This window comes from Oryzias latipes, chromosome 12, assembly GCF_053564925.1.
Source record: "Oryzias latipes strain Hd-rR chromosome 12, Olatipes_Hd-rR_3.1".
Lineage (NCBI taxonomy): Eukaryota > Metazoa > Chordata > Actinopteri > Beloniformes > Adrianichthyidae > Oryzias > Oryzias latipes.
Genome location: NC_136248.1, coordinates 6232559 through 6260303, shown reverse-complemented (window position 1 = coordinate 6260303; position 27745 = coordinate 6232559). Strand labels below are relative to the sequence as shown.

Below are 27745 nucleotides of genomic sequence, written 5' to 3'. Positions count from 1 at the left end.
CTCGGTTCGTACAGAAACTCCCCACGTGGGAGGAATCCGTCCTGGAAACATGTGGCATCTGCGGTACCTGCTCAGGTACGTTGGGGGGGTTGTTTCTAACCCAATGCTGCCACGCCGCGGGAACCCACGAGCTGCGAAAAAAGGTTGTCACGTGTTCTGAATCTGAACGGCAGAGAAATCAACCGCGCGTGGCGGCAGCAGCTGAACAGCAGCAGGAGGAGGAGGTTCTGGGGAATAAATGAGCGGACCAAGAGCGACGGAACACGAAATGAGAGCGGCCGCAGATCCAAATTCTTCCTGAGGTAGGGCTTCAGACGCACTCTTTGCGTGACGTGTTTGCTGAACTACTCTGCGTTTGGACGGCGAGCTGACCGTGAGTTTCCACGCGTGTGGCTCTGAGACGCCTCGCGCTCATTTGCTCGTTCCGGAGACCCAGAACTCTCGGTTCGGGGCGTCAACCACCATGTAGAAACGACGTTTGTGACAGGACCGGGGACGGAAAGACCAGCAAGAAGTCCCCCCATCTGCTGCAAATGTATGGAAAGCTGGATGTGTCAAAACCGGTGAATAAAAAAAAAAAAAAAATCAAGACAGTGTCCATCCGTACATCATGTTCAGAATTCGTGGGGCCAGCCCTGACCTTTTTTCTCGGCCCCAAGTCTTAAGGTTAGTATTATGGTTGGGGTTTCGGGTTAAACCACCAAATAGTTCCTGAGCGCGGCTGTGTTTCTGCAGCTCAGCGTCCTCCAGGGGACGGATCAAATGATGCAGAAAAAACATTTCTCACAGCTACTGTGTGACAGATAAGTTTCATTTTAAATATGTGCGGCCAACAACCTTGGATGCACTTAAAATACATGCGGGCAAATGCAGCAGTGCACATCTTGGCTGCACGAATTAATGAAGATGATTTTCCATCGCTGTTTGTGCTGGGCGGTCGCACTTGAGAAAAACATCAGCCTTGAATCAAATATTCTAAATGCGTTAAACTATAGCAGACCAGTATACGGTAAATCAAAACATGGCTGTCTATGAATGAAAATGGACAAAAAAAATGCATCTTGTTGGTATAAGCTACATGTGAGGTTTATTTATTTTTTATTTTCACTAATCTTTTTTACGTACAGTAAGCTAAAGTGTCAATTTATACAGATTTTGTTATATAACAAGTATTTAACAGGTTTGATCTGAAATGATCTACGCTAACTAACTGACACCGCTGCACGTTAGCCACGTTAGTTTTTTTTACAATAACACCCAGCCTTTTTTGCAAGTCCTAAAAAACATAGTGACATTTTGACAGAGCGCCATATAGCTCTCAAAATCACTTAGATATCAGTAAACATATCCAGAATTATACCATGGTCCGGTAGGGTTGTGCGATATCATCGTCCATCGTGATGGGTGACTGACATCCCGATGGAGAGACCACCATCGTGATGCCACGCCCCCGCCACGTTGCGCGTCGACACCATAAGCCGCGGTTACATGTACAAAATATCTTGATGGGATCAATGGTCGGATTAGAATCCAACCGTGTACATGGTTCCAGAAAAATGTTTTTAGAATATAAAAACGTTCACTAAGGTCACACTTTCCGTCGGAATAAATCATTCGCACATGCGCAGTAGGGTTTGAAAAACGGAAGGATATAAACTCCGCCGAGCGGCTTTTTTTTTTTTCAAACTTTATTGTATGTAACAATTCAATACAAAACAATGTTAAACAGCGCCGAGCGGCTATATACATTGACATGTCAGCTCGGTAAAATACGAGATGATCTTCTAAACGTGCTTTTAATAATGTTACGGTTATTATGAAACACCTGTTCGCTCATCATTTGAATTTTAATCCGTGTGGTCAGTGCTTTTTCTGAACGAAGCCAGGATTAGTATGCTAACACGGGCTAACAACATTAGCTTTGGATGGTGCTGCTTGCTGGCTGCACGTAAACATGTAAGAATAACATCAGCCTTTATTTAGTCGGGACACGACTGGAAACACAAATCCACGTGATTGTTTGAATGTTTTCTAAGGACTGAGCGACATTTCTGCTTTGATGCTCAAACCGCTGTGTGTGCTGACGATCCGAGCTGTGCTCAGACACACTTTTAGACCCGGTTCTGAGTTCGGTTGCTTGTACCCCTAGAGCTGCGGGACGGATCGCAGTCTTAAATCTCCCACACATACCGCTCATGTACCCCCCCCCCCCCCCCCTTCCCATCAAACACAAAGCTTTAAGTCCGCACTCCCCCGGAAGTGCGGGAGCGGACTACTTCTCTTCTATTTTGTTTGTTACTTTTTTTGTTAAAGTCACTTCCCTCAGTTTATACTGGATCATCGCGGATTGGGAAATAAACATCGTCAACGGCCAATTTAAGGGACATCGCCCAACCCTATGGTCCGGGTGAATACTCGATTCTGATTGGCTGCTGGGTTTGCAGTAAGAGGGATAACGCACAGTGATGTCCGCACGCCCCAGAAAGAAGTTCCTATCTTAAATCTTCTTTATCACTGCACGGCTTCTTTAAAACAACCTTTAGCTTCATCATCTGGACAAAAACAAGCGGGAAGAGGAGAACTTTGTCTCTGAGCTAGGCCTGCACGATATGAGAAAAATCTGCGATATGCGATATCAGTGTTTGAAACGGCGATGACGGTATGACTTGCGATAAATGGACAAATAGCAAAGCAAAAATACAAATGCGTTTCCATTTCACTGTGATAGTTTTATTTAAATAATTCAACAAAACTTAAAGTGCAAATAATTTCTAAAAGAAGACAAATATTTAACAGTACTTTCCAAAACTAAGATGAATGATTAAGAGGAAATAAAGATGCCCTTTTTTCTTCAAAAAGAAGGAAAAAGTAAGAACTTTAGTTCTGGCCAAAACTTAGATGAACAAAGAAGAAAAAGATAAGAGGCCCAAAAACACACATGTGACATACTGATAACAATAAAGAACACTATCAGTATGTTTCACTAAGGCAAGTTCTTTGGAAGGAAAACCAACATGTTTACTTTTGATGGTTTCAAACATGTTTGCTGACATGTTACTATGTTTCCTGATGTACTGAAAAGTCTCTCTGATGGTGAGCTGCTTGCAGGATGCAGAGGTACTTCCTTGCAATCTTGCTCAGCTGTGGGAATTTAATTTGGTGGAGTTTCCACCATGCTAAGGGGTCTTCTTCACTGTCTAGGGGTGCAGACAGCATGTAGCTATTAAGCTCAGCTTCTACAGCTTGTGACAGTTGCGCAACAGATGAGCTGAGTGGGCTTGTCTTAAAGAACCCCCCCCAGTGACTTTTTTGCCTTTTTCAGCGGAGCACTGGGTGGATCATTGGTCTGGGCTTCTGCATCCGTGGAGGTTCTCTCCTAGAACGAAAAACAAAATGTGAGAAAAAAAACTTTTGGACAAAATAAACATTTCTTGAGAAAAAAAAAGGAATGTGTGAAAAACTTTTTGTGCCATTGCTTCCATTTCTGACACCACCCTGGTCTTAATGTTCCAGACTTGATCAGTGCTGATATAGTTGGCTTTGAATCTGGGATCCATGAAACCCACCATGTCCAGAAGTTCTTGGGTAGCTGGATTTTCACATTTTGTAATCAAATAGTCAAAGATTTTTTTCTTGATTGATTTTGTCAAATCTCTGTCCACTTCCTTCTCTGCGAGCACGGATGTCTTCATCAGATAGAGGACTGGTTTCACATATGAAACACTAACATAATTTCACCTGACAGTGCATCTGTAAAGTCTTGCAGGGGGTGTAATGCGTGAGAAACTGCACAGTAAAACTCAAATATGGTTCAGTCGTGCGGCTTGACCACTGGTCTGTGGTCCTTGCAAAAAATCCAGCCTGGCTCAATTTCAGCGTAACTGTCCAGCGGCACGTCTCGTACATTTGTGGAATGGCTAATTGTGAAAACTAATTACATGACGGGATTTGAAATCTCCAGTCCATTTTGTTTATTAAATTGACAAAGCCCTGTCGGCTCACTGTATTTATGGGCATCATGTCCTTTGCCAAAAAGTGTGAAATTGCCTCTGTTATTTCTTTGTGACACTTGGAGATTTTTCACAAGGGGACCTACTTGCACCCACTTGTATTGAAGGTGATGATGGAGATTGCTGGTGTTTCCTCGGTTGGTTGCCACAGGTGTTTCGGCATGCTTTGCATTGTACCTGTGTTTGGAGAATGTCGTCTGTCCTGAAACCAAAGTATCTCCAAATAACTGACATGCTTTTTTTTTCCGCCATGAGAACATCCTCTGAGGTGTTGTTTTCAGCCATTGCAGGTCTTGTTTGGTCACATGTCTGTAAAAAAAAATTTTTTTTCTCATACTATAGGGCTCCAGTTAATTGGTCAATGGCACGAAGAGCTTTATTTGATTCGTTACTTCAAACTACAAAGAGATTGTTTAGCATTTGTGTAACCATATTAAGAGAACACTTATTGCCATTTATGCTTCCTCTTGTGGTATGCATACCGCATTGGCACCGATACCGCGATGGCGATGAATTTGCGGTTAATCGTGCAGGCCTACTCTGAACTGATGCTTTATTTAACCCATCGTATCGATCAGCAAATATATTGCTTTCCTTTACTGCTGCAGTCGGGATTAGAGGTCAGTGCGGCGCATTGGCACTGTTTTTGAAGGAAATTACCCTTTTAGAGAAGCAATTAAGTGTGTAAAATGTGGTGTTTGTTTTTTACTGGCAGGTGGGTGGATCTTTAGGTGGAGTGTTTTCTCTTTACCGTGACCAGACAGAAAGGCTTTACTTTTAGAATTCAGATGTCCCCCGTGCATAGTTCATATGTCGACATTCAGAAACTCTTGGGGTAACATTTATTGCAAAACGTTTTTCTCGATGTAGAAAGCATTTTCGCCTGACATGGACAGAGATTTGCATCTGTGTCCAGAGAATAGTGTTTGCTCAAAATATGTAGAATAAGACAACAAAATAAGGCATGTGCCAGACTTTAAAATTATACGTGCCCCTTTGCATATGTGACTTTGTGTGTGATTTTGTCATGCATGTTTGACACAGCACACAAAGCAACATGTTTACCTCCATAAGGCCTAGCCTGGATTTGAACTATTAACTTCCTACTGTGAGGTAAAGGTGTTGACCTCCACACATGCAGCACCTGACAAGAATAAAAACAGTCATATTGTCATGACATGCTAGGCGAGGCAGACCCAGGCGCCGGAACCCGGAAGGAAAACATAGGTGATTAAGATGATGAGTAATTGTTTTAATATTATTGTGAGTTGCTTGAGATCTTGGCGTGGCTGGAGAGCAACAGGTGATGTCGCTGGAGGTAGCTATGGCTCGTGGCGTGGCTGGAGGTCAGAGTTGGCTCGTGGCGTGGCTTGGGGGTTCTTTGAATTCTGTGAGGTTCCCCGGTTTGGGTAAACAGGAGACTCAGGTGTCCACTCATGATATGAAAGTCCTGAAGGCAAGGCATAAAAAACGTTAGACGAGAACTAGAACACATGGACTAGAGAACACATGGACTAGAGAACACATGCACTAGAAAACACATGCACTAGAAAACACATGCACTAGAAAACACATGCACTAGAAAACACATGCACTAGAAAACACATGCACTAGAAAACACATGCACTAGAAAACACATGCACTAGAAAACACATGCACTAGAAAACACATGCACTAGAAAACACATGCACTAGAAAACACATGCACTAGAAAACACATGCACTAGAAAACATGAGATCAGACTATGCACCATCTGGGGCAACGAACTGGCGATGAAAGCTGGTTCTGGATCTCCTTATGAAGGTCTGGTGGGTGATGAGGTGAGTGGACACAGCTGAGATGAATCAGGAGCCAAGCAGAGAGGGAAGGGGGAGGAGAGCTGACAGAGGCACCATGACCCATATTTAATGTCTCTATTTTTAAAAACACTTACTTAAACAACTTATTTATCATATTAATCACAATAACAAATAGTGAAATTTGTTTTTCAACAGACATATGTATTTAGCTGCTTTGCACACTACTTGGCTATGTTTAAACTAATAAACATATACGATTTTAGCTTAGGTTAATTGACTGAAGAAATGCTGGCATGATTTCAACATAGCTGAGTGATTTTAGAGCTTCCTTTTCTTTCTGTCTGCCGTTTTGTCATCACAGGAAGCTTTTGCAACACCATCTTTAGCTCTGTCACTTTTTGAGCTGAGCAGTACACTGGCATCATGTCTAAACTTGAAAGTAATTGCAATATGACTTTGAAATACGATGTATTTGTTTATTTAATAGGGTGCACGAGTGCCCAGCGGTGCAAAAAGTGACAGGATCCTGTTGGAATGTAAACAGGCCTGAGTTGGCTGCACAATCTGCAGCAGTGTCTTATCCATGTTTGCAGGCTTTTAGTGTGTACTGTGTGGTCTGTGGGTGTGATCCACGTTGTGCATGAAGCAATGGCTGCAGAGTCCTGGCTGCACGGTGGTGTAGCAATGAGCACTTTCACCTTTCTGTGAGATGTTCCTGGTTCAAATTCCAGCAGGATTCCCTTCTAATTAGAGTTTGCATGGCCTCTTTATGCACGTGTGGGCTTTCTGTTTCCTTTCACAGTCCAAAAACATTATTCATAGGTTTAATCTTTTTCAATCATAATCATGCCAAGTTTGTGAATGTGGACGTTAGTCACTGTCTGTCTCTGTGTGGCCTGTTGATGGACTGACGAAGCATCCAGAGTCTACCCTCCTCTCACCCATTAATAGCTGAGATAGGCTCCAGCAACCCTTGACCCCAAAAGAGATAAAGTGGGTTTAGAAGATGAACGAATGGCATCGCTGTTTTTGAGAAGCTCTGCTGTCCAGGATTTGGAAAGTTTTACTCCTAAGATGTAGGAATCACATTCAGATCACTGCTTTGTTCATTGGTATTGCATAGATCCGTCTGCTGACTAACTCTAGGTCAGCTATGAGAAGGTTTTATGAAATTATATGCAGGAAGATAACTGTCAATAAGAAACCTATGCATAAATAAAAAATTGTGCACAAATTGTTACTTAAAATAAAAACTTAAAATAAAAAATATGTCCAAAACATTTAGTTTTACATTTGACATGTCCATTTTAATACGACTCTTGCTTTCCTTGAATACGAAAACTGTCAAAATACGTCACAGGACAGGGATATACATCGAGTCCCGAAACATTGGTTCAACTGAACGAGCATACGATCTGAGCCTCATTTATTAAACCAAAACAGAATTCAACTTTTTAGAACGCCATTGATCTCCTAGAAGGGAAATGATCTCGTTACCATAGCTTAGCTCTGTTGAATAAAAAAACCCAACAGATTATAACAGCACTGCCGTGCCGGATTTGTTGTTGCCAGGCGAAAACAGCTGATCGTATAAACAATGCATCGGACCCGGAAGTGGTGGGGAAAACGAGCAGCAGACATCCCTCTTATTAGTTGGATAGAGTGGGTCAAGAAAAGGGATGGAAAATAACAAAATCAGAAAGCTAACTTGGAGCCAAAGAAGGATAACTGGTGGATAGTTAAAAAGAAAGCAAGAAAGAAAGTTTGGCATTTTGATCCTTCTGGCGTTTCTTTCTTTCTTTGTTTAATCTTTTTCACTGCAGCAACGGTCGGCTGCCAGTAAGCTTTCTTTCGCTCCCAGTTAGCTTAGCTGTTTTTGTTTCGTTATCCTCCTTGTATGACAAACATGTACTTTTTTCTTTTTCACATCTAATGAGTAGAGTGGCATGTCCGCTACCGCTTTGTGGGCAGTATTCCTGTATGTATCCCCTGGTGCATTGTTTACGCTAAAATTTAAAGAGGTCCAGTTTGAAAAATATTCTTGAAGTTAGGGTCTGGAAAAAAATTATGTCTTAATATTCAGTGTGATATATTTTTAAGTAGCCGATGATCTGCATGTAATTAAGTTCCAACTCTCACTTCAAATTGATTCAGTACAATTTAAAACTTTTTGACAGTATTTAATGTCACATCAAGTAAAACACATGGAACTGTGCGCCACACTCAAACGCACAACAGGAACACTACCAGGACAACTGCCGACATCATCAAGAAAACTATATAACAGGAGGATCTATGAGTCCTCATTAGCTTCTTCCACAAACCAAACAAGAATAAACATTTGAACAAATGTTTGAAGTTTTTCAGTCCATCAGGGTTTCCTTTCAAAGCTGGAATATTCCTGCTGAATTCAGCCTTTCTGTAGGAAACATTCCTAAATGTCTCTTTTACAAGTTTCCTCAGTTCAGAAACATCTTCAGCAGCTCGGCATCGTTGTTTGATTGAATTTTCATTCTCTGCCAAATATTTGAAGCTGGTTTAAACTGAAGACTTTGTGATGAAGATTTTCCCTTCATGTCAAAGTGGAGGCTCCAATTTTTAAGGTGTGGTGGATAAATAAAGTAAAATAAAACCATGGTAAAACTTGTATTTCAAAAAACAACATAACTATTAATCCATGGTGTCTGTATCTTTTTTATTGTGAGATTATATGAAACATTGGAGAGTCAGTCGCTGCATATTATGCAGATTGACTTGGTTGGTGGAAACAACTGTCTCCATAAATCCATTCGTCGAGGAAGACTCCTGGTTTTGTCTGTAAACAACAGATTTATCTTTCTTTTGAAGTTAAAGGTTCTTCTTCAGTTTCCTCACTGGCTCATTTCTTCCCAAAGAAACTTTCCAAACACGTCTTTTTGTGTGGCTTTTGTTAACTTTTGGCTTTGGGGTCATAACTTAGCTAGCAATAGCAGCCGCTTTATGTCACGTGACGCGCGAGACAGGCGGATGTGGTAAAAAGAATCCGGTAGTTTTCCAAAATAAAAATTTCCTTCTAAATCAGAAAATAGAAAAACAGAAAGACTCAAAGTTAGCAAATGCATTTTATTCCTGTCTGCGGCCCGGTACCAAGCGGCCCTCGGACTGCGGACCGGTACTGGTTTGCACCCTAAGGGTTGGGGATCTTTTGATTTAATGGGAAGAGGCAGCACGTCGAAAAACGACAAGTTGGGGACACCCAAAAAGTCATGCGGAGGGGCCCCCGAAAATACATCCGGATGTGATGAGTTCGGAGTGAGAATGTGTTGGTTGCAACGACAGCGGCACCATTCAAAATAGAGGCAGCCACTGTATTCAATTTGCATCAAGTTGGGATCTGGGTCCGGGTCTGTTTCTGTTTCTTACTTTGTTGACGTGGGTGTTTCTGTTTTCAAGATTATAGAGCGGCTTTGGAGTAATCATGGAGACATGGGAAAAATCCAGGAATTGTGGTGGTGCGTGATGGTGTGTCAAAGCCTGTGGTTTAACCCGGCTTTCTTCAGCAAAGCTGACACAACCCATTCATAGCAGAGAGCCATGATGCAGGAAGAAAGAAACTTTCAGCAGAGGAAAATCTCTGAGTTTGAATATGTCTGAAGACAAAGATAAGAACAAAATGATCAGGGTTCTGTGTTCATCTGACACAAATTGTACGGAAAACTCCTTTTGTTTGGATGATAGAATTTAAGTGCGTGTTGTGGGCTTCCACATTCAAAACTCTACATCGCTACGAATCTTTTAAAAGCAGTTTTTATCACTGTGTCCATCCTAGCCTAAAAAGCTTATAGAGGCCAATAGAACCACTTGAGTGGATTGCTGTTTCCTGAAAAAGTCACCTCTAGGTAACTTGTTTAGCAATTATTACATCAGTAACTCTTTAGCTCATTTTTGTCACCGTTTGTTTCGCCTAACATCCTGCAGCATTATTCTAGATGTTAGATTTTTTTATTCGATCAAACTTAAGTTGTGTGCTAACTGTAGTGTTAATCACGAGCATTTTGGGATGACAAAAGGACAAAATTCACAAAGACAACCTTAAAAAAGGCTCTTGACTTTTTCAAAGTGAGTAGAAAACAAATGAGTCAGGCAACTGGCAGAAACAACTGTTGCAAAATTCAAAACTGAGCTCCAAACTGTCGACTTGCCTCATGCTGCAGCCAAGATGAAGAAACTATGCATGGATTTTCTCACAGTGCAGAGTTATTGCTGATCAGATCTGCAGTGCACAAAGGCCACCAGAGCACCATGTTTACCTGGACGATGGGTAGCACCTAAATGCAGCTCCAGCTGACCGCATATTATAGCTTTAGAAATGGGGTTACATGGCTCAAGAGCTAGCCAGTAATCCTCCTATTTAAAAATAATTAAAGGCTTTGGTTTTGGAGGCTTCCTTCTTAGAGTGTTCTCCATATGAAACACAGTAAACGTGCTGAGAGGAAGTCCTGGGAGTGCATCTTTTATCGACATAAAGGGAGGTTGATATGTCTCTGTCAGCAGTTGTTATGAGACAAACAGGATGTACCAGTCATCAGAGCAGAAAGCTAGGCAAACATTATGCAGATAATGTCTAAGATACACTGCAAAAACAGGCTCCTCAGACATAAGTAAAAAAATGTTTACCCCGTTGGCAGATTTTCTTTAAAGTAAGCAAAAATCTATCAATAGGGTAAGAGAAATGGTCTTAACCAAGAATTCTTATTTTTTTTATTTTTATTTTTTTTAACTTGTCCTGTCCAACAACTGGGCAAACAACAGATGAGAGCTGAAGGCCTCTTGTGTTGGACATATTTTACTTTAACAACAGGGGTTATGAATTTTCGGACAAACCAGAGGTATGTCTGAATAAACCCCTTTTGTAATCGATGCCAAACTTTATTCATTTTAATCGTATTTGAAAATCTTTTGTGTTGGACCGGACGGAAAAGGAAAGGAGGGAAGAAGAGAGAGGGATGTTAGAGAGGGGGGGATAGGAGGGGGATCATAAAGGGGGGGGGGGGGTAAAATCATGAAGCAGCATAAAGCAACAAGTTGCTGGATTTTTATCATTTCGGTGAGGTTCAGATGTAATACAAATCTAGAAGGGGCGGGGCCTGTCCACACACACACTCAAATGTTATAAACACACCTGTTGGCTGCAAAAATGTCCACATGTCAACATGCACACAATACAGGAGGAGGGGACCCAGGAGAAAAGCGAGCCCACAAGGGGTGTTGTAAACTTGGCCCGACCAGACTCGGCCACCGTTGGAAATTTGGCGAGGCCCAGCACTCAGGGACAAGGACCAGAACCCACACCACAGGGATACGGACACCCCCGGCTCAGGTGTAATGTGATTCCCTGGCTCTTGGCCTTGCCAGAGAGCTCAGGGATCCCTCTCCCTGCATGGAGAGAGCACTGCCGGGCCCAGAAAACCAACATCCAGGGGACGCGGCCACAGTTGCCAAGGGCCCATTACCCCCTACCAGGGATGGGGTAGGGGACAGATGGTCCAAGGTCCCACCTTCCTTGCGAAATGCGTGTGTGTTTGTGAGGGTGTGTGTGCATATATGTGTGTTTATGTTGGAATGTATATTTGGAGGAGTAAAGGGTGTGTGTACTAAGGGGGTGCAGTTAAAATTGGCGGGTAGGGCACTGAGGGGACATCTCCTGATTACTCACAGTGATGTCCCATCACCTTCCCCACCAAGGGCCCCTAAATGTCTAAGGTGCAGTTAAAATTGGCGGGTAGGGCTCTAAAAGGACATCTGCTGCTTGCTGGTAGTGATGTCCAAGCACCCCCCCTACCAAGGGCCCTACATGTCTAAGGTGCAAATAAAACCGAGAGAGGGGGGGCCCATTCCATACAGCAACCATCGTAAGGCGGACCACTGCCAAGTAGCTCCTCCCCCCAAGATGCACGCAGGCTAAACCCCCCACCCCCATCGCCCCAATATGAGATTATATGAGAAAGGGGGTAATTCGGGGACTGCTAATAGACTGTCCCCCGGTGGTCAAACAGCCGTCCCCCAGCATAGGGCCCAGGTCCCCCCAGCCAAGGGGGACCCATCCCCCGATGCGCCGACACCCCAGGCCCCACACCACCCACCCCAAACAGAGAGAGAGGAAGCAGAAGGTGCCCCCCCCCCCCAGAGCCAGCCCAGGCCCCCGCCCCCAGGCGCCACCCCTGGGATAGCTCTGGTCAGGGACCGAGGCAGCCAATCAGCTGATGCGACCTACGATTGCCTCAGCGGAGACTCCGACCTGTCAAGCCACCAAGGTCCCGTACCGATGGTGGGCCCTCCCGCTCCCCCAGGAAGCCCCCCAAAGGACAGGGCCAACAAGCCCCTGCCCCGCACCCCCCCCAGACCCCGCAGCCCGAGCAGGTGTCACCCAGAGCGACCTCGGGCCCCAAGAGGTTTGCCCTGCCCCGTCCCGGAGCCAGGGAAGGAGTGATCCCAGCCCCAGGTGTAGATGGGCAGCCCCCCCCCCCCCCCCCCCCCCCCCCCCCCCCCCCCCGAGCAGGGCCCCCTGCCAACCCCCCCCAGCACAGGCAAGGAGACCACCCCCCAAGCCATGGATTGCAGGTTGCGCCCCTGCTCGTGATTCCAAATAACTTGAACACAGAAATTGAAATGAACTTAATTTTCTTCATAAATGTCCTTCATCATAAGAAAGATACCAGAAGAACATGTGAAAAACACTAAAAAAAACATTTACATTAGTGTGTGTCTTTACATAAATGTGACTCCATGACAGCAGAAAAATATGCCTTTACATTTTCATCAGTCATCAGAAATCTCACATTTAAATAACTGTAAAAAATGGAGGGTTTCTGTTTTGTCTGTATATGTCCCAATCTGCAGGAACCTGTGCTTATTGTGTTTTTTTTATCTAGGCCGTTGATGATAAACACTAGTCTATATGCCCTCTTCTCCTGTACTTAGTTACAGGTCAGCACAATCCTTTATTACAGCCTGGCAGGTTTGAAGCATCTTGAGGTCCAACTGAATACATTTTTCACAGGACAGAATATTGAAAAGTGAGTATGCTTACTGAGTAGGATACTTCAAACTGACTCATGGAACAGGCATTAGGGAACAATGATGGTTGTGTTTAACAGCCTTTTTTCCCCATCAGGTTCGTGAAACTGACGCAGCTTTTTTTTTTCTTATTATATATTTATTATTTTTCAACATATTAACAGAACAGGACAAAACAGAACAGAACAGATAGACTCTTTTTGATGGGAGGAAGATGCCATTTTTGGGCAGTGTTGGCATAGTTTCTAGGTAAAAACAGAAACAAGTTTTCATCCAATGAGTCATTCCTTCAGAAACTCTGCAAGTTTAAATAAAGCCTAGAGGAAGACATTACAAATCTTTGTGACAGTTTCACTGTAGGGACATACTGTTCTCTCACTCAAGTCTCTCGTCTGTTACTCAAACCTTCTATTCATCAGCAAGGAATGTGCAACCCTAACCTTTTGCACAAAAGAAAAAAAAAACTCAATATGCTAGCAGCTTAGGAAAAGCTTACTCTCTAAAATGCAAAAACACCAGATAGCAGGAAGACCAAATGTGTATTAAGCCTTTTCTGAATGACACACAAGGCAGAAGACAAGGCAGACATGAGTCCAGATCCTCCACACAGAAGGGGGCGGCACTGAGCAGATTTTTAGCAGCTCTGACTGCTGGGCAACCGGCTGAGGCAAAAAAGTGTTACGGGGGTGGTTGGTTCCAGAATGAGCAGAGGAAGACCTCCTCTTTCAACCGTTCTAACCCTCCAGTCAGGGTTTCCTCGCTGGACTCGCAGAAGTTCAGACGGGGTGAATCCAGGGCAGACGATGGTCAAAGAAGTTGCAGGAAAGATGGAGGACTGCAGAGAAATAACAATCTTCTGACAGAGAAACAGTGGTGAGCAGAGTAACAACTGGGTGAACATGTTCATGTGATGAGGAGGACAGCAGAGCAAATATGAGGAGGGGAATAGTCCAGACAGTATTTCTTGCCAGTAGTAGTAGTAGTAGTAGTAACCTTTTTATTTTGGACAAGTGAAAACAAGTTTAAAATAACAAAAGACAAAACGAGACAAAAATTATAAAAAAAAACAAGAAAATTACATAAAACAAGACAAAATTATATAAACACAAGTCCAAAAGGGAGTGAGAAGAAGAAAAATCTTATAAACTCTCACCCCCTTTACCTTAAGTCCTTACTTTTCTAACTAAACCCAGTACTCCCACCATCAAAGTCCAGTGCCCTACCCAAGTGTATATTTGGTTACAGCTGCACATGTAATTCTCATTTCCAAAAAACATGCAAATGAATAACAAAACATTCTCAAAGTATGCAGATTTACAAATGCTGACTTTCTGTATTTTTTTGTATTTGTACATATTTATGCATGATCATATTTCTGTATTTATACTTAAATTATTTTATGTTTGGACATTTTTTCAAGCATTTACTGGTTCTGTTCCACAACTTCAGCCCACAAATTGAAACACAATCTCTTTTTATTTGTACGTGCTTCATGAATGAGAAAAAAAAAATTTTTCCCCTAAAATTGTATTTTTCCTCTCTTTTAATAAAGGTTATTTATAACCTTTGGATATTCGTCGGTAATAAATAGTTTTCGGCCTTAAATATTATTTGAGCGGTACAATACTCTACTAGATCGTAGAATTTGAGTAATTTTGATTCTATGAATAATTTATTTGTGTGCTCAAGCTAATTGACTTTGTGTATGATTCGTTTTGTACAGTGGTATAACTTTTGGACCTGTTAAGAATGATAAATTAAAAATATATTCTAATGTTTTCAGAATTCCACTGATTATTGTTTTCACCAAAGCCATATCAATGCCATTAACATCAGTAGAGACTTTACCCTTCATTCCTCTCACTGTCTTTAATATTTCATTTTCAGTTACTGGGTTAAGAACCATTGAACTGGGATTTCTGTCAATTAATATTTGCACATCCTTTCCAAATGTTTCTGGATCCGGGATTTGTTTTTCTAATTCAGGTCCCACGTTTACAAAAAAATAATTGAATCTTTTAGCAATCTCTTCCCTCACATCTATTTCTTTACCCTTACTAATGAAGTACTTTGGATAGGAGTCTTCCTTGTTACCCCTTCTTAGAATAGTTTTAAGTATGCCCCATGTGTTTTTGATATTACTTTTGTTTTCCTCTAAAAGTTTTCCATAATATTCCTTCTTGCGTGTTCTTATAATCTGCGTTAACTTATTTTTGTATTTTTTATATTTAATTTCTGCCTCTTTTGTTCTCTTTTTTAAGTAGTTTTTATAAAGAGTATTCTTTTTCCTACATGCATTCTGCAATCCTTTTGTAATCCATGGAAATACTTAATTTTTTCCTTGAACTTTTTAACTGGACAATGTTTATCATACCAAATATCAGCAAAAAATACTCATAAGCCTCATCAACAGTTTCTTTTTGATAAATCACATCCCAATGATGCTCAAGTAGCTCAGCTTTAAGTGCATTGATGGAGGTTTCTGTTTTAATTCATCTGTATCCCATTGAGAAATGCAACCTGTGGTTGACATATCTACTGTCATATACTGTGAAAACTGGAAGATGGTCACTGATTTCATTAATTAGCAACCCATTAACCGTTTTATTTTTTAATGTCATTGGAGAATATTTTATCAATTAATGTTGCACAACTTGCAGTTTTCCTACTTGGTTTTGTAATACTTGGAAATAAGCTAATGCTGTACATGCTATTAATAAGCTAATAAGCTAATGTTGTACATGCTATAGTGGATAATCATGGATAACAGATCTTGCCCCTTTCATCATTGTAGGATTTCTGTGGTTCTTTCTTTATTTGAGATAGTTTCTTTATCTGAGATAGTACACAATACATGACTGGACACTAAATGTCCAACAACTACATGTCTCTATTTCACAGGGGTGGAATAATTCATTTGAACAATGATTCAATGGTTGACGATACGATTCATAGTCAATATTGGTTGATTTTGAACGGTCAGATTTGATCTGATTCACTGACCTAAAATCGATCAAGGCCGTCTTTAGCCAAAACTGACTCAGAGAGACATACCTGATACTGAACAGTTCAGGTCAGGTTTTCCAGATTCTTTGTAATTCTTGCAAGATAAAAAATGTAAATTAAATATGTGTACAAACAAACAAGTAAACAAGGATTAATGGCCAATCCATTTGCATTTTAGTATTGCATTTAGTAAGGGTTAATGGCCTTCGAAGGACATTATCCCACTTCTACTATGGTCACTTAAAAAATACATAAATATTCAAACAGTTTTTAGCAATCTATTCTTGTTTTTTTTCCCCGGTGTAGATCGCAAATAATACAAACGGAACATTATTAAAACCTTATACCACACCATTGGTTATAGTAAAATAAACCTACCGTACCTCAATCCAAATAGTATTTTCCAAGATGGATTTAATGAATTATTTCATTTTGTAATGAATTTATAAAGGCTTTAACAACTTGCCTCAGACAGATGGTCTGGTCTGGTCCGATCATATGAATATAAATCGATTCATTGGTTAATTCATTTATTGGTCAATTCATTCATTGGTTAATCGATGAATCATTACAACCCTAATATTTCTGTTTTTACACAGAACCAAATTTCTATTTTAAAGCACACAGACCTCAGATTGTCTGCTCTGGATTCTGTTTTCTTTTAAGGCAGGTATGTTGAACCTTTAAGGTCTATTTAGAAAAAAACAACAACAGGGCTTTTGTTATTGTCTTAGAGTTTCCATGTAGTCTCAGAGCTGTTCTATTGATTGATTTTGACAAAGAAAAGCTTCTTTTTACCAGGCTTGAACTGTTTGTGATTATTAGACTTGATTATTCAGAGCTGCTTTATTTCCACATGTGCTATAACCCTAGTGTAAACTTTTAGTTTATTTACAAGTTAATGACTAAGGTGTGTGTGAAGACGATACAACATCAACATCAAACCAAGCTTTATCATTTGAACATCCACCTTGTTAGAAAGTGTGTTTTTTGGTGTTTTTAACATGTTCTTGTGATATTTTTATGATTATGGACTACATATATAAAGAAAATTAAGATTACAATTATATTTCTAAGTCAAATTGTTGTGACTGCAGGAGCAGACAAACAATGCCATTTAAAGAGGAACTTATTTGTAACAGAAAATACACTGAGCGGACCACAAGCTCCCTGTTTACCCCACTTTGCAATGGTGAGGGGAAGGGGGAGCGGGCTTGCTCGACACCAATGGTCCCGCCCACAACCCAGAGGTCCATTTTTCTTGAACTCCTGCCACTCTCCAGAAACTATGTCCTTGAAAACAACATGTTTTTGACTAAAAACGGCATAATGATAATTCAAAGATCACTGGAAACATTTTAAAAATGATCGGAGTGGGGCTTTTAAGTTGTCATAGCACACATTTCCAGTCCAGATCATTCCATTGGCCTTGTAGTTAAACTATATTACCCAAAGTATTGGCTCACCCATGGAAATGAACAGAATCAGGTGTCCTAATCTCTTGGCCTGGCCATAGGTGTATAAGATCAATCCCTCAGACATGCAGACTGTTAAACAAACATTTGTGAAAGAATGGGTCACTCTAAGGAGCTAAGAGAATTCCAGCGTGAAACTGTTATAAGGTTCCACCTGTGCAACAATACGTCATGAAATTTCCTCGCTCCCAAATATTCCACAGTCAACTGTCAGCTATATCATAACAAAATGGAAGAGTCAACTTAACCATGAAATGTTAGACCACGTAGACTGATGGAGAGGGGTCAGCGGATGCTGAAGCACGTAGTGCAAAGAGGTCGCTGACTTTCTGTACAGTCAAAGGCTACTGAGCTCTAAACTTCATGTGACCTTCAGATTAGCCAAAGTACAGCACGCAGAGAGCTTCTTGGAATGGGTTTCCACGGCAGAGCAGCTGCATCCAAGCCACACATCACCAAGTGCAAAACATCCAAACATCTTGGACAATTCCATGCTCCCAACCTTGTAGGAACAGTTTGGAGCGGGTCCTTTCTCTTCCAACATGAGTGGACATGGATGACAGTCTGGTGTGGATGAACTTGACTGGCCTGACCTGAACCCCATAGAACACCTCTGGGATGAATTAGGGCAGAGACTGAGAGTCAGGCCTTCTGCACCAACATCAGTGTGTGACCTCACCAATGTACTTTTGGAAGAATGGTTGAAAAATTCCTATGAACACTCCTCAACCTCGTGGACAGCCTTCCCAGAAGAGTCTAAGCTGTAATAGCAGCAAAAGGTGGACTGGCATCATATTGAACTCAATGGGTTAGGAATGGGATGGTACTTCAGTTCATATGTGAGTCAAGGCAGGTGAGGTGAGCCAATACTTTTGGATATATAGTGTATATGAGTTACGTGTGGAGACCATTTTGTACTCTAAATCCCTTTATAAAAGCTGCTGTTTTTGTCTGTTATCCACATGTTCATCTCTGTCCTCAGCCTGATAGTGATTTTATTCATTCCATTTGTTTCAGCTGCATGTTACAATGGAGCCACAGAACAGCCACCAGACCACGGTGGAGAACCATGATCACCTGTGTGAGCCAGTCCCGCCGGAGGATCAGGTAGGACATGCAACACTCTTACAGTTTTTCAAATAACACAATAACTATGGACAGTTTGGTGTTGAAGGTGTTTTTTCTGTATGTTAAAAATGATCCCTGATTGGTCAACCTGGTTTAACTTCTAATGTGGGTTCAATGGCCGCGTGTTTTTTACGTAGGGCCCCAAAACAGTCGCAGAAACTTCAGTAGCGACGCAGAAACAGACTTTTGAACGCAAAAGCTTCAAACACGTAAATGTTTTATTTTGATTTTTCATTAAAAGTGGTCACTTGAACGGGTGTGCCCGTTCTTAAGCCTAAGGGCATTTTGTGTTTTCCTGCACAGAAAAATCCGACGGGCTGCGGGTTCCGCTGCTCCATGGCAAACTTTCGCGTGGAGAGGAAGATTGGACGTGGTCAGTTCAGTGAGGTCTACAGAGCCGTCCGCCTGCTGGACCGACAGTCTGTGGCTCTTAAGAAAGTCCAGGTAGTTTCCTTTCAGATCACTCAGAGCTCCGGCATGAAAACGAACAATAATGATGATTTAAAGCCCACTTTCACAGTCAGTCATGAAGCAGATAAGTGGGATTGACTCTTAAGACTTTCCTTAAGACAGGATAGGTGATGGAAACATTCATTAGATGTTTGTTTACTGTGTCTACAGGATACTAATGTAGTTTTGCCCAATTTGATATTTCATCACTAAAGATGAATAGGTTATGTATTTGTAAATTTGTTTGTCATTTCAGATCTTTGAGATGATGGATGCAAAAGCTCGCCAGGACTGCATCAAAGAGATTGACCTTCTAAAGGTAAACAAGGCTTTCTAAATATCCTTTCAGAAAATACTTTTATTTTTATACTCCTTTTGGAAAATGATGAATCAGGTGATAGTCATATCCTAAAATTAAATTTAGATAGATTTTTTAGTAGAGGGTTAAAATTTTTACTTAATGTAATGTATAATTTTAAAAACTGAATTAAAAGTTGAAGTACTAGTAAGAAAAGGTATTTGAGTGAAGTTAAAAAACAATTTTCCCAAAAAACAACTGAAAATACAGAGTATTTTTCCCACATAACTCTGACAAATATTGCAGTTGTGAACCTGTTAAATACATAAGTTTATATGTGTGTGTGGGCGTAATAAAGGTAGTTCAAATAATAAACAGATCCATAACATTGAAAAATAAATCATATTATCCAAGACTGCATAATCCTCCTTTTTAGCCCTCGGGGTCAAATCTGGCCCTTGTGTTTTTTCTTTTTTTTGTGTAATTTGTTTTTTTTGTAATGGCTTTTTTTCTATTTTTATGTTTTTGTTTTTATTTTTTTGGCTGTTGTTAATTACTGCTTCCCAAAATGAACAAAAAAAAAACCCAAACAAATTTGCTAACTTAACTTTAAAAGCCCTGAAGATAGTTGTTTTTGGGTTAAATCCAGATTAAAATCCTGCCAGTGTGATCAGTTTTTAAAAGTTGAAATTGAATAATATTCTAGGATTCTGCTACTAAAATATTATTTTTTTTCTTTAGGTATTTGAGTCTTAAGTTGTTATCTTTCTCCTGCTCTGTCTCTCATGTGGGTTTTAGCGTGTTTGGCTTGACGTAACCGAGGGAACGCTGGTCATGTCATTGAGCTTCGGCTGCAGCTCTTGGTCCTCACAGATGCTGAGTGTCTTGTGCCGATAGAAGCATCAGACTGAAAGTCTCTGTTTTATCCTCTGCAGCAGTTGAACCACCCCAACATTATCAAGTACCTGGACTCCTTCATCGAAGACAATGAGCTCAACATCGTTTTGGAGCTGGCAGATGCTGGAGATCTGTCCCAGATGATAAAGGTCAGAGAAGCTGAGGCATCTCTGATGTTGAACACAGAAAGTAGACACCCCAGAAAGAACATCACCTGTTGTAGATGTCTGTTTATGGAGCTCTGACTGTTTTTATTCGAATGAATCTGATGGAAACTGGTCGTGATCTTTCAGTACTTGTTCTCTTTAGCTCTTCTCTTCCTTTCTGTGTGCACAGTACTTTAAGAAGAAGAGGAGACTAATCCCTGAAAGGACCATTTGGAAATACTTTGTGCAGCTGTGCAGTGCCCTGGAACACATGCATTCACGCAGAGTGATGCATCGCGGTAAACTCACTGCTTCTCCTGCTGTTCTTTTCTGTCTTCATCATTCCCATGCTGTTCTTTGGTCTCCGTTTAAGTCAGTTCCACCACGTTTGGTTTTTCAAGTGAAGGTGTTTCATCAACATTCAGCTTGACTATGTGAAGCATTAAAAAAAAAGGAAAACAGAGATGAATATAAGGATTTGAGATTTGTTTACAGGAATTAAAGTCAATAAAATTAGCAGAATAACAGAGATCTGGAGCTCAAATTAGCTTCAAGGAAAATCAAGATCAATGTCACCAACCAAAGGATTGATTTAGAGAATACAAAACAAATTGATTGAAAACTTACAAACCCAAAAGTATAAACCCAACACTACCTTCTCAAAAAAGAACAATGGATTCAAACTAAATGCCAGATCTTCTTTCAGGCTCCATGTTCAACAATATGCAGCATCAGATGACATGCAAGATCTACATGAAAGCGGGCAAACTCCCCAAAACAAGCTGTTTATCATTTCCTAACTGGATGACATGTCCAAAGTAGTAAACATAAACTCATTTTGCACATTTACCTTTGATTCTTGTGGAAATGAGCGTGAAAACAGGAAGGAATTCTGACAAATGGACCAATTTAGCTCACACAGAGTGATTGATTAGACAAAAAGCAGGACTCTTTGCATCTATATTTGCACGTCTGAATGGGAAAGGCACAAATTTCCATCTAATTGGCTGCAGTCAGTGTCTTTTCTCCACATGTTAACAATGCCACGAGCAGAGACTAATGATACTAACATATACACTATATGCCACTTTGAAATGTTTGTGCTTCCATGAGATTGCAGGGTAAATATGGAATTTTAATGATGAATAAAGCTTAAAACAAATGATGTCTTTCTGAATTTTAACTTCTGAGATTTCACATTTTTACAGTTGTCAGCCTAGATTAGGCCTGGGAAGACTTTCTGACTCGTGGGCCACAAGGGTCTAACTTGTGACAGAAGGAGCAGACCAAGAGAAGATAGAGATGGGGTGTGTTTTGGTAAAAGAACAAGAATGAACATGAAATCTGGATGAAAACATGCTTGAATTTTGATTGAAAATGTATACAAAGGATTTAGTTCAGAGCATTTAGGAGTTTTTCATTCAAGACCTTAGCTTTTTTCTCATAGTGTCAATTACACCAATGGGTTGATGTCCTTCAGGGAGAAACATAAACTTAGAGAAAGACTGCATTCATGTGATTTTGGAATAATCGGTGAAAATGACTGTCCGACTCGGACAAACACATAAACGTCAGAGAAACGAAGGTTAATAGATTTATAGTGCGCCATCTACGGGGAGAAACCAGAATTACAGGGAAAAAACATTAATAAGGATCATGAGGATAACTTAATCCAGTTTGGCGGGCCAGATAAAATAGTTCAATAGGCCCCATATGGCCCCCGGGCCGAAGTTTGCCCACCCCTGGCGTTGATGCAGGTTGATCCATAGTGTCCAAAGTGCGTATTGAAGTGACCTATGCGCTTGTGTCACAGAAACCGAGGGCATCTTTTGCATAACAGATGCCAACAAATCTTCGAGTGATGCAGAAAATGTCATTTTTACCACCAGCAGCATTCATTCCCCATGTTGATTCTCTACTCTCTATTGAGTTAAATACTGCAGTATGTGTCTGCTTGCTTTGCTCAGGCTTAATGAATCCTCTGCAAACCCTAAATAAACAGCACACGTGACATATTTGCATGTGGACACAACGATGCGCTACAGTTTTAGGGATCTCAGTAAATCGGCTCCACAATTCTTAAGAATTCTGCCGGAATATTTGACGCAGAACTTCAATATTTTCTGCTACGGTTGTCTGGTGCATCTGTGATGTGTTTTCTGTGTGACTCAGACATCAAGCCAGCCAACGTGTTCATCACAGCCACAGGGGAGGTGAAGCTGGGCGACCTCGGGCTTGGGCGCTTCTTCAGCTCCAAAACCACGGCAGCACATTCTTTAGGTAAACCGCTCCAGCGAGGCATGCGGACTGTCGTACACAACATCGCAAATCCGTTTGTTGAATAGAAGAAAACCCAGTTTAACAGTTGGTAAAGTTGTTTCGGTGAGGATTCACCTGCATTTCTCTGCTGCATAAACTATTTATAATAGCAAAGTCAAATTGTTTGATGTGTGTCTGTCTGTTTAGTGGGAACGCCGTACTACATGTCACCTGAAAGGATCCACGAGAACGGATACAACTTTAAGTCTGATATCTGGTCTTTGGGATGTCTCCTATATGAGGTCAGCTCATGTTTCCTCGTGTGAGCTTGGTTTGATTACATTCACCGTTCCAGCTTTCACACATCTTGTTTTACAAACCTTTGACACGTTGAAACCTCAGAGTCAACCCTGAAGCTTTTTTAAATTCCACTTTCTTAAGATTTTTTTTTGTTTGCTGTCATCTGAACTGACTGCAAAAAGTCCAAACACATTCTGTTTTGGGCTTTTGAATTTTGCACGGCTGCAAATAGTTATTGTGAGGGAGGGGTGAGACTATTTAGAGCTTCCAAAGCAAACCGTAAAAGTTTGAACTCACCTCTTAGATGAAGGAGGACGTGTGACGTGCTGCTGCAGTCTGGACCATGAACCATGAATGGTTCCGTTCATGCATTTCAGAGTATTCCTCTAAAAACCTGCTCTCTGAGCATCAGCCCCTTCTGATCCACGAACACGAGCGAGTTCTCATGAGCTGATGTAGATGCATTGATTTTGCGCGGTATAGACCCTCTAAGATAGGAAACTTTGTGAGAAATATTTTTATTGTTTTTCATTTTTGCTGCCTCGTCATCATCAGCGCTCTTCAACAGAAGCTCACAGACGTTTGGTTTCCTCCTCCTTGCTTTATTATCTACAGATGGCAGCACTGCAGAGCCCCTTCTATGGGGACAAGATGAACCTGCTGTCTCTCTGCAGAAAGATTGAGCAGTGTGATTACCCTCCACTCCCACCTGACCAGTACTCTGACAAGGTAAAGCATTTCAGCGAGCTAGCATATGAGCGTGTCACTCTCCCTGTGTCTCAACCCTTGTGCCATCCTAGGCACTTTAACACTGTCTAGTTGGGTCATCTAGACCCATTAGACAGTGCGTTGAACCTTTTTTCTTCAATGATTTGTGATCTTCACTGGTGTCCATGGATTACATGAAATCTTTCCACCTTTATCCACCTTTGTCATGGTAGGGAGAACACGTCAATGTGAGGGTGGGGTCATCTAAGATAGCACAAGGGTTAAATAAAAATGGTTGTTTATGTGTTCTACTGTTATTTTAAACCCTGAAAAGGATCAGTGGGATGTTTTGTGTTGGGCCACATCTTAAACTTTGTCCATGTATTTCCTACATTTATCAGAAGCATTTTGATTGACAGCTCTGTTTCTAATGTTAACTGTTTGCTTCCTGGGTGGATAATTGTGGTTCGAACTATAATCTGAGCTATAACCCAAATGTTATCACAGTACAAGGGTTTTGTGAGTTCTAAAATTGTAGTAAACAATTGTGGCAAACATGAATTTCAATCCAGGACCTGACTCTCACCTCGTGACCTGAGGAACATTGTGGACTGCCATCTTTGTACAATAAATGACTGAGAGAGTAACATGATTTACTTACATTGTAAGCTTGATATGATGATGTCTTCTTAAAATCTTTCTGTCTATTTCATGTTTTCATGATGGTAGTAAACACACACTAAAAGTACATTTGTCCTGAAGTGATTGGTCCTCATTGGTCAAAACATTTGCAGACACCATCTAAAATTCGGAGCTTACCAGCTTCATCCAAAACCTGACCTCTCTTTTGCTTCTATACCATTGAAATCCAGCAGGAGTTGCATTTTAACTATAAAGCTACGCTCAGCCGCACGCGTTCAAGTGCCCACTTCCAATGAAAAGTCTATGCAAACACAGACACATTTGCGTTTCAGGCTTTAGCGTTCACAACTCTCACATTTACACATCGCTACTTAAGTTTCTACAACCGTTTTCAGGCTCTACATACAAAACGTGGGGCCATAGAATATGAACTGATACCAGGTCAAACTTTGACCAATCAGGGACTCTCATTTGGTAGCGATGTATGGATGACGTGCCAATGGAGGAGAAATTAATAATTGCAGTTTGTGCGCGGCTGGAACTCTATGACATCAAGTCTTTCATAATTCGGACTAGAGCTGTGAAAGAAAAAACATGGAGTAAGATTCTCCAGATTTGCACCATTTCAACTTTTCACACCAAGCCTAGGTGTGTGAAATTTGTTCCCCGCATTTGACCCATCCCCTGGGGGAGGGGTGAGCTGCAGACACACTCAGGAACCATTTAACCCCCCCAATCAGACCCTTTAATGCTGAATGTCAAGCAGGGAGGAATTGGGTCCCATTTTTTTTGGGTAAAACTTGGCCTTGTTTTGAACTCATGACCTTCCAGTCACAGGGCGGACACTGTACCACAAGGCCACTTGTCCAGTGTGAACACTGGGGTAAATGCACGTTCAAGAACCCGTGTTTAGCGTGATCTTGACCGCGTGTCACATGTAAACGTAGCTAGAGACAATAGTGTTCTTATCTTTCTTTGAAGGAAACGCTCACACCCTTAAGGAAATGAGTAAAGCTGCTGAGAATAACCAAACCCGTTTTTCTTTGGCAGCTGCGGGAGCTGGTCAGTATGTGCATCAACTCTGAACCTGACCAGAGGCCAGACATCATCTTTGTGCTGCAGATCGCCAACCAAATGCACGTGAAAACCTCCAGCACCTGAGTGATCCAAATGCCTGCTCAACCAGAAGGTTCGGAACCTGTCAGTATGTAAACTGACATGGCCCACACATGCGGACTGTGGTGCACTTTGTCATCAGTCAACGCACGCCATTGGGAGTCTTCCTCCCAGATCCTTAGAGCCCTGGTTTGAAGAACCTTTTTTTTTTCTTTTTTATGAAACATAGTAATTATCTTGTTTTATTGTACTGTAATATCTGTTAAAAATGTTTAAATGCTTATAAAAAGCGTGTTGCTTTTTGACAAAGTCCTTATTTAGAATAAATCCCTAAAATCTTTGTGGAAGAGTGAACAAAGCTGCCTTTTTATTTAAAATAAAATGTTCTGCAACATATCTGTAAGCTGATTCCTTAACCGATTTTCCACTAGAGCCCCTCTGGCATTCGTTACATTCAGGATAACTTTTGAACTAAATCCAATCCTACCATAAAGCACAGCATACCAAAACGACAGGATGAAACTCCGCTTTAAGGTGTAACATGCTTGACCCCCCATTCAACATATCTGCAAACGCTAAGCTTTATTTCCAGAGTGTAAGCAGGATTCAGTGCGTCTTTAAACTACGGTAGTTACCGGTAACCAAACACGCTCCCATTTGACAGACAACACCCTTTCAGATATACTGTTACTCAACAGAACAAAAACTCACCTCTAGGCAATAGGGGGGAAACTGTGGGTGGGTGGGGCTGGTTTGAGTCAACAAACAAAACATCAGGAAGAACTTAAGCTAAAAACAATGTTTTATCATTCTGTTAAAGAAATAATGAGGATACCATGTTACCTCCCCATGAAACTCCTGTAGAGAAACCAACACAATTTCATGATTTCAATAACAATTCTTCTTTTTTTATAAATACTCATGTGAGACTGTAGCCTTAGGAGAGTTGTGAGCCGACTGGCAAAGGTGAAGAAAGCAAAAGCTTTCTTAGCCTAATGTTTGTGGGGACAATTCATCCTAATCCAGGTAGAAAAACATGCTGAAAATGTCCAAAAGTGTTGGAATCCCAGCTTTCTGTTTTGCATGTTCTCCTCCTGCTTGGAAGTCCAGAGGCATGCCTTATCCCTTGTGCTATCCTATGGGGTCCAGATGACCCGATCCTTACATTGACGTGTTCTCCCTACCATGACAAAGGTGGATAAAGGTGAAGAGGATTTCATGGAATCCATGGACACCAGTGAAGATCACTAATCATTAAAGAAAAAAGGTTCAGCGCTCTGTCTAGCAACGTTAACATGCCTAGGATAGCGCAAGGGTTAAAGGTCATTTAGTTGTTGTCTTATGGGTGTAAATAGGAGTGTGTGTTGCTGTTTGTCTCTGTGTGGCCCTGGATGGACTGGAGAACCATGCAGGGTGTACCTGTTACACCCGTTTAACCGTTGTGCTAACCTAGGCACTTTAACATTGGGAGTTGGGTCATCTAGACCCACTATTTTCCTCAAATCATTGAAAAAAAAAGGTTCAGCGCACTGTCTAGTGGGTCTAGATGACCCCACTCCCAACGTTAACATGCCTAGGATAGCACAAGGGTTACATGATGCTTTTATTTTGACAGGAACTAAGGTGAAGTGTTGTGACTACTGGGTTTGTTTAATGCTGAATCGGCTGGACCGTGGCTGATGCCTTAAAGGTCTGGGCTTCTCTGACTCTGAGGGATTTCTCATTTTTGTTCAACGTTTACCTTTGCATGCAAGGGTAACACAACAGGCAACACCTGTGATGTTTGACAAAGTTGCAGCAGAAGCTAACAAAACTAAATACCAAGATATAATTGTTAGTGTGAAATAATAAGTTCTACTGCTGAGAAACTGTTTTTCTTCTGTTCATAACCGTGTTTGATGTTTACAGGTGTTTTAAATATAAAACATCTGCTGACTTCACAAGAAAGACCTGTTCAACTGTCAGTACAACAAACTACTGTAACTGAATCAAAAGGATTCTGAAGTGTTGGCATCCTGAGCTGTTTCCACTGACTTTTCTGTTATTCTCCTCCACCGGCGTCGACTGAAATGCATGAAAACGTTTCACTTCCATCTAAAACAGTTGTTCATTCTTTGTTCAGAGGTTAAGTCTGGATTTCTGTGGCACAAAGTCAAGCTTTTTTCCAAGACATAAATGTTTGTTTTTTTCCTGATGAGATCCTGAAACTAGAATCTAAATCTAGATAAGTGATCCTGAAAGGATCCAAGTGATGTTAAGCCCTGCTGCTCTCTGACCTTAACTGGGACTGGGAGTTGCTGATGTCAGCTGTGCCTTCAGAAGAAGACACTATGTGGCTGAAATTGTTTGGAATACTTGTCTATAAAAAGCTGAACCTTCTCCTCAAACCTCAACTCGATGTCTCAGACTGAAGGAAAGGGTGGCCCCTTCCAGCTGTCAGTCTTGCAAAATTAGT

General features: G+C 41.2%; 1 protein-coding gene and 1 long non-coding RNA gene across 8 annotated transcripts; one reads left to right on the top strand and one right to left on the bottom strand.

Annotated features, from left to right (window-relative positions):
* Positions 1-21: 21 nt before the first annotated feature.
* LOC101173323 (NIMA-related kinase 6) lies at positions 22-27669 on the top strand. 7 transcript variants are annotated; one of them, XM_020707850.3, is made up of 11 exons: positions 22-302; positions 18364-18453; positions 18612-18683; positions 18778-18918; positions 19181-19243; positions 20158-20268; positions 20456-20564; positions 22438-22545; positions 22732-22826; positions 23440-23553; positions 27199-27669. In XM_020707850.3, the coding sequence occupies exons 2-11, from the start codon at positions 18376-18378 to the stop codon at positions 27205-27207; spliced, it is 900 nt and encodes a 299-aa protein (XP_020563509.1). In that variant the 5' UTR covers positions 22-302; positions 18364-18375; the 3' UTR covers positions 27208-27669. The 7 variants fall into 7 exon arrangements, with proteins under 7 accessions (XP_020563509.1, XP_011480328.1, XP_011480329.1 ...); XM_011482026.4 differs by lacking the exon at positions 27199-27669 and adding an exon at positions 25225-25686 and having other exon boundaries at positions 26-302; XM_020707848.2 differs by lacking the exons at positions 22-302; positions 27199-27669 and adding exons at positions 367-666; positions 25225-25686.
* On the bottom strand, positions 5242-6390 carry LOC144996618 (uncharacterized). The gene is made up of 2 exons (XR_013659523.1): positions 5761-6390; positions 5242-5460 (listed from the first exon to the last, which is right to left on the bottom strand). It is a non-coding gene; the product is annotated as an uncharacterized LOC144996618 (long non-coding RNA).
* Positions 27670-27745: the final 76 nt, after the last annotated feature.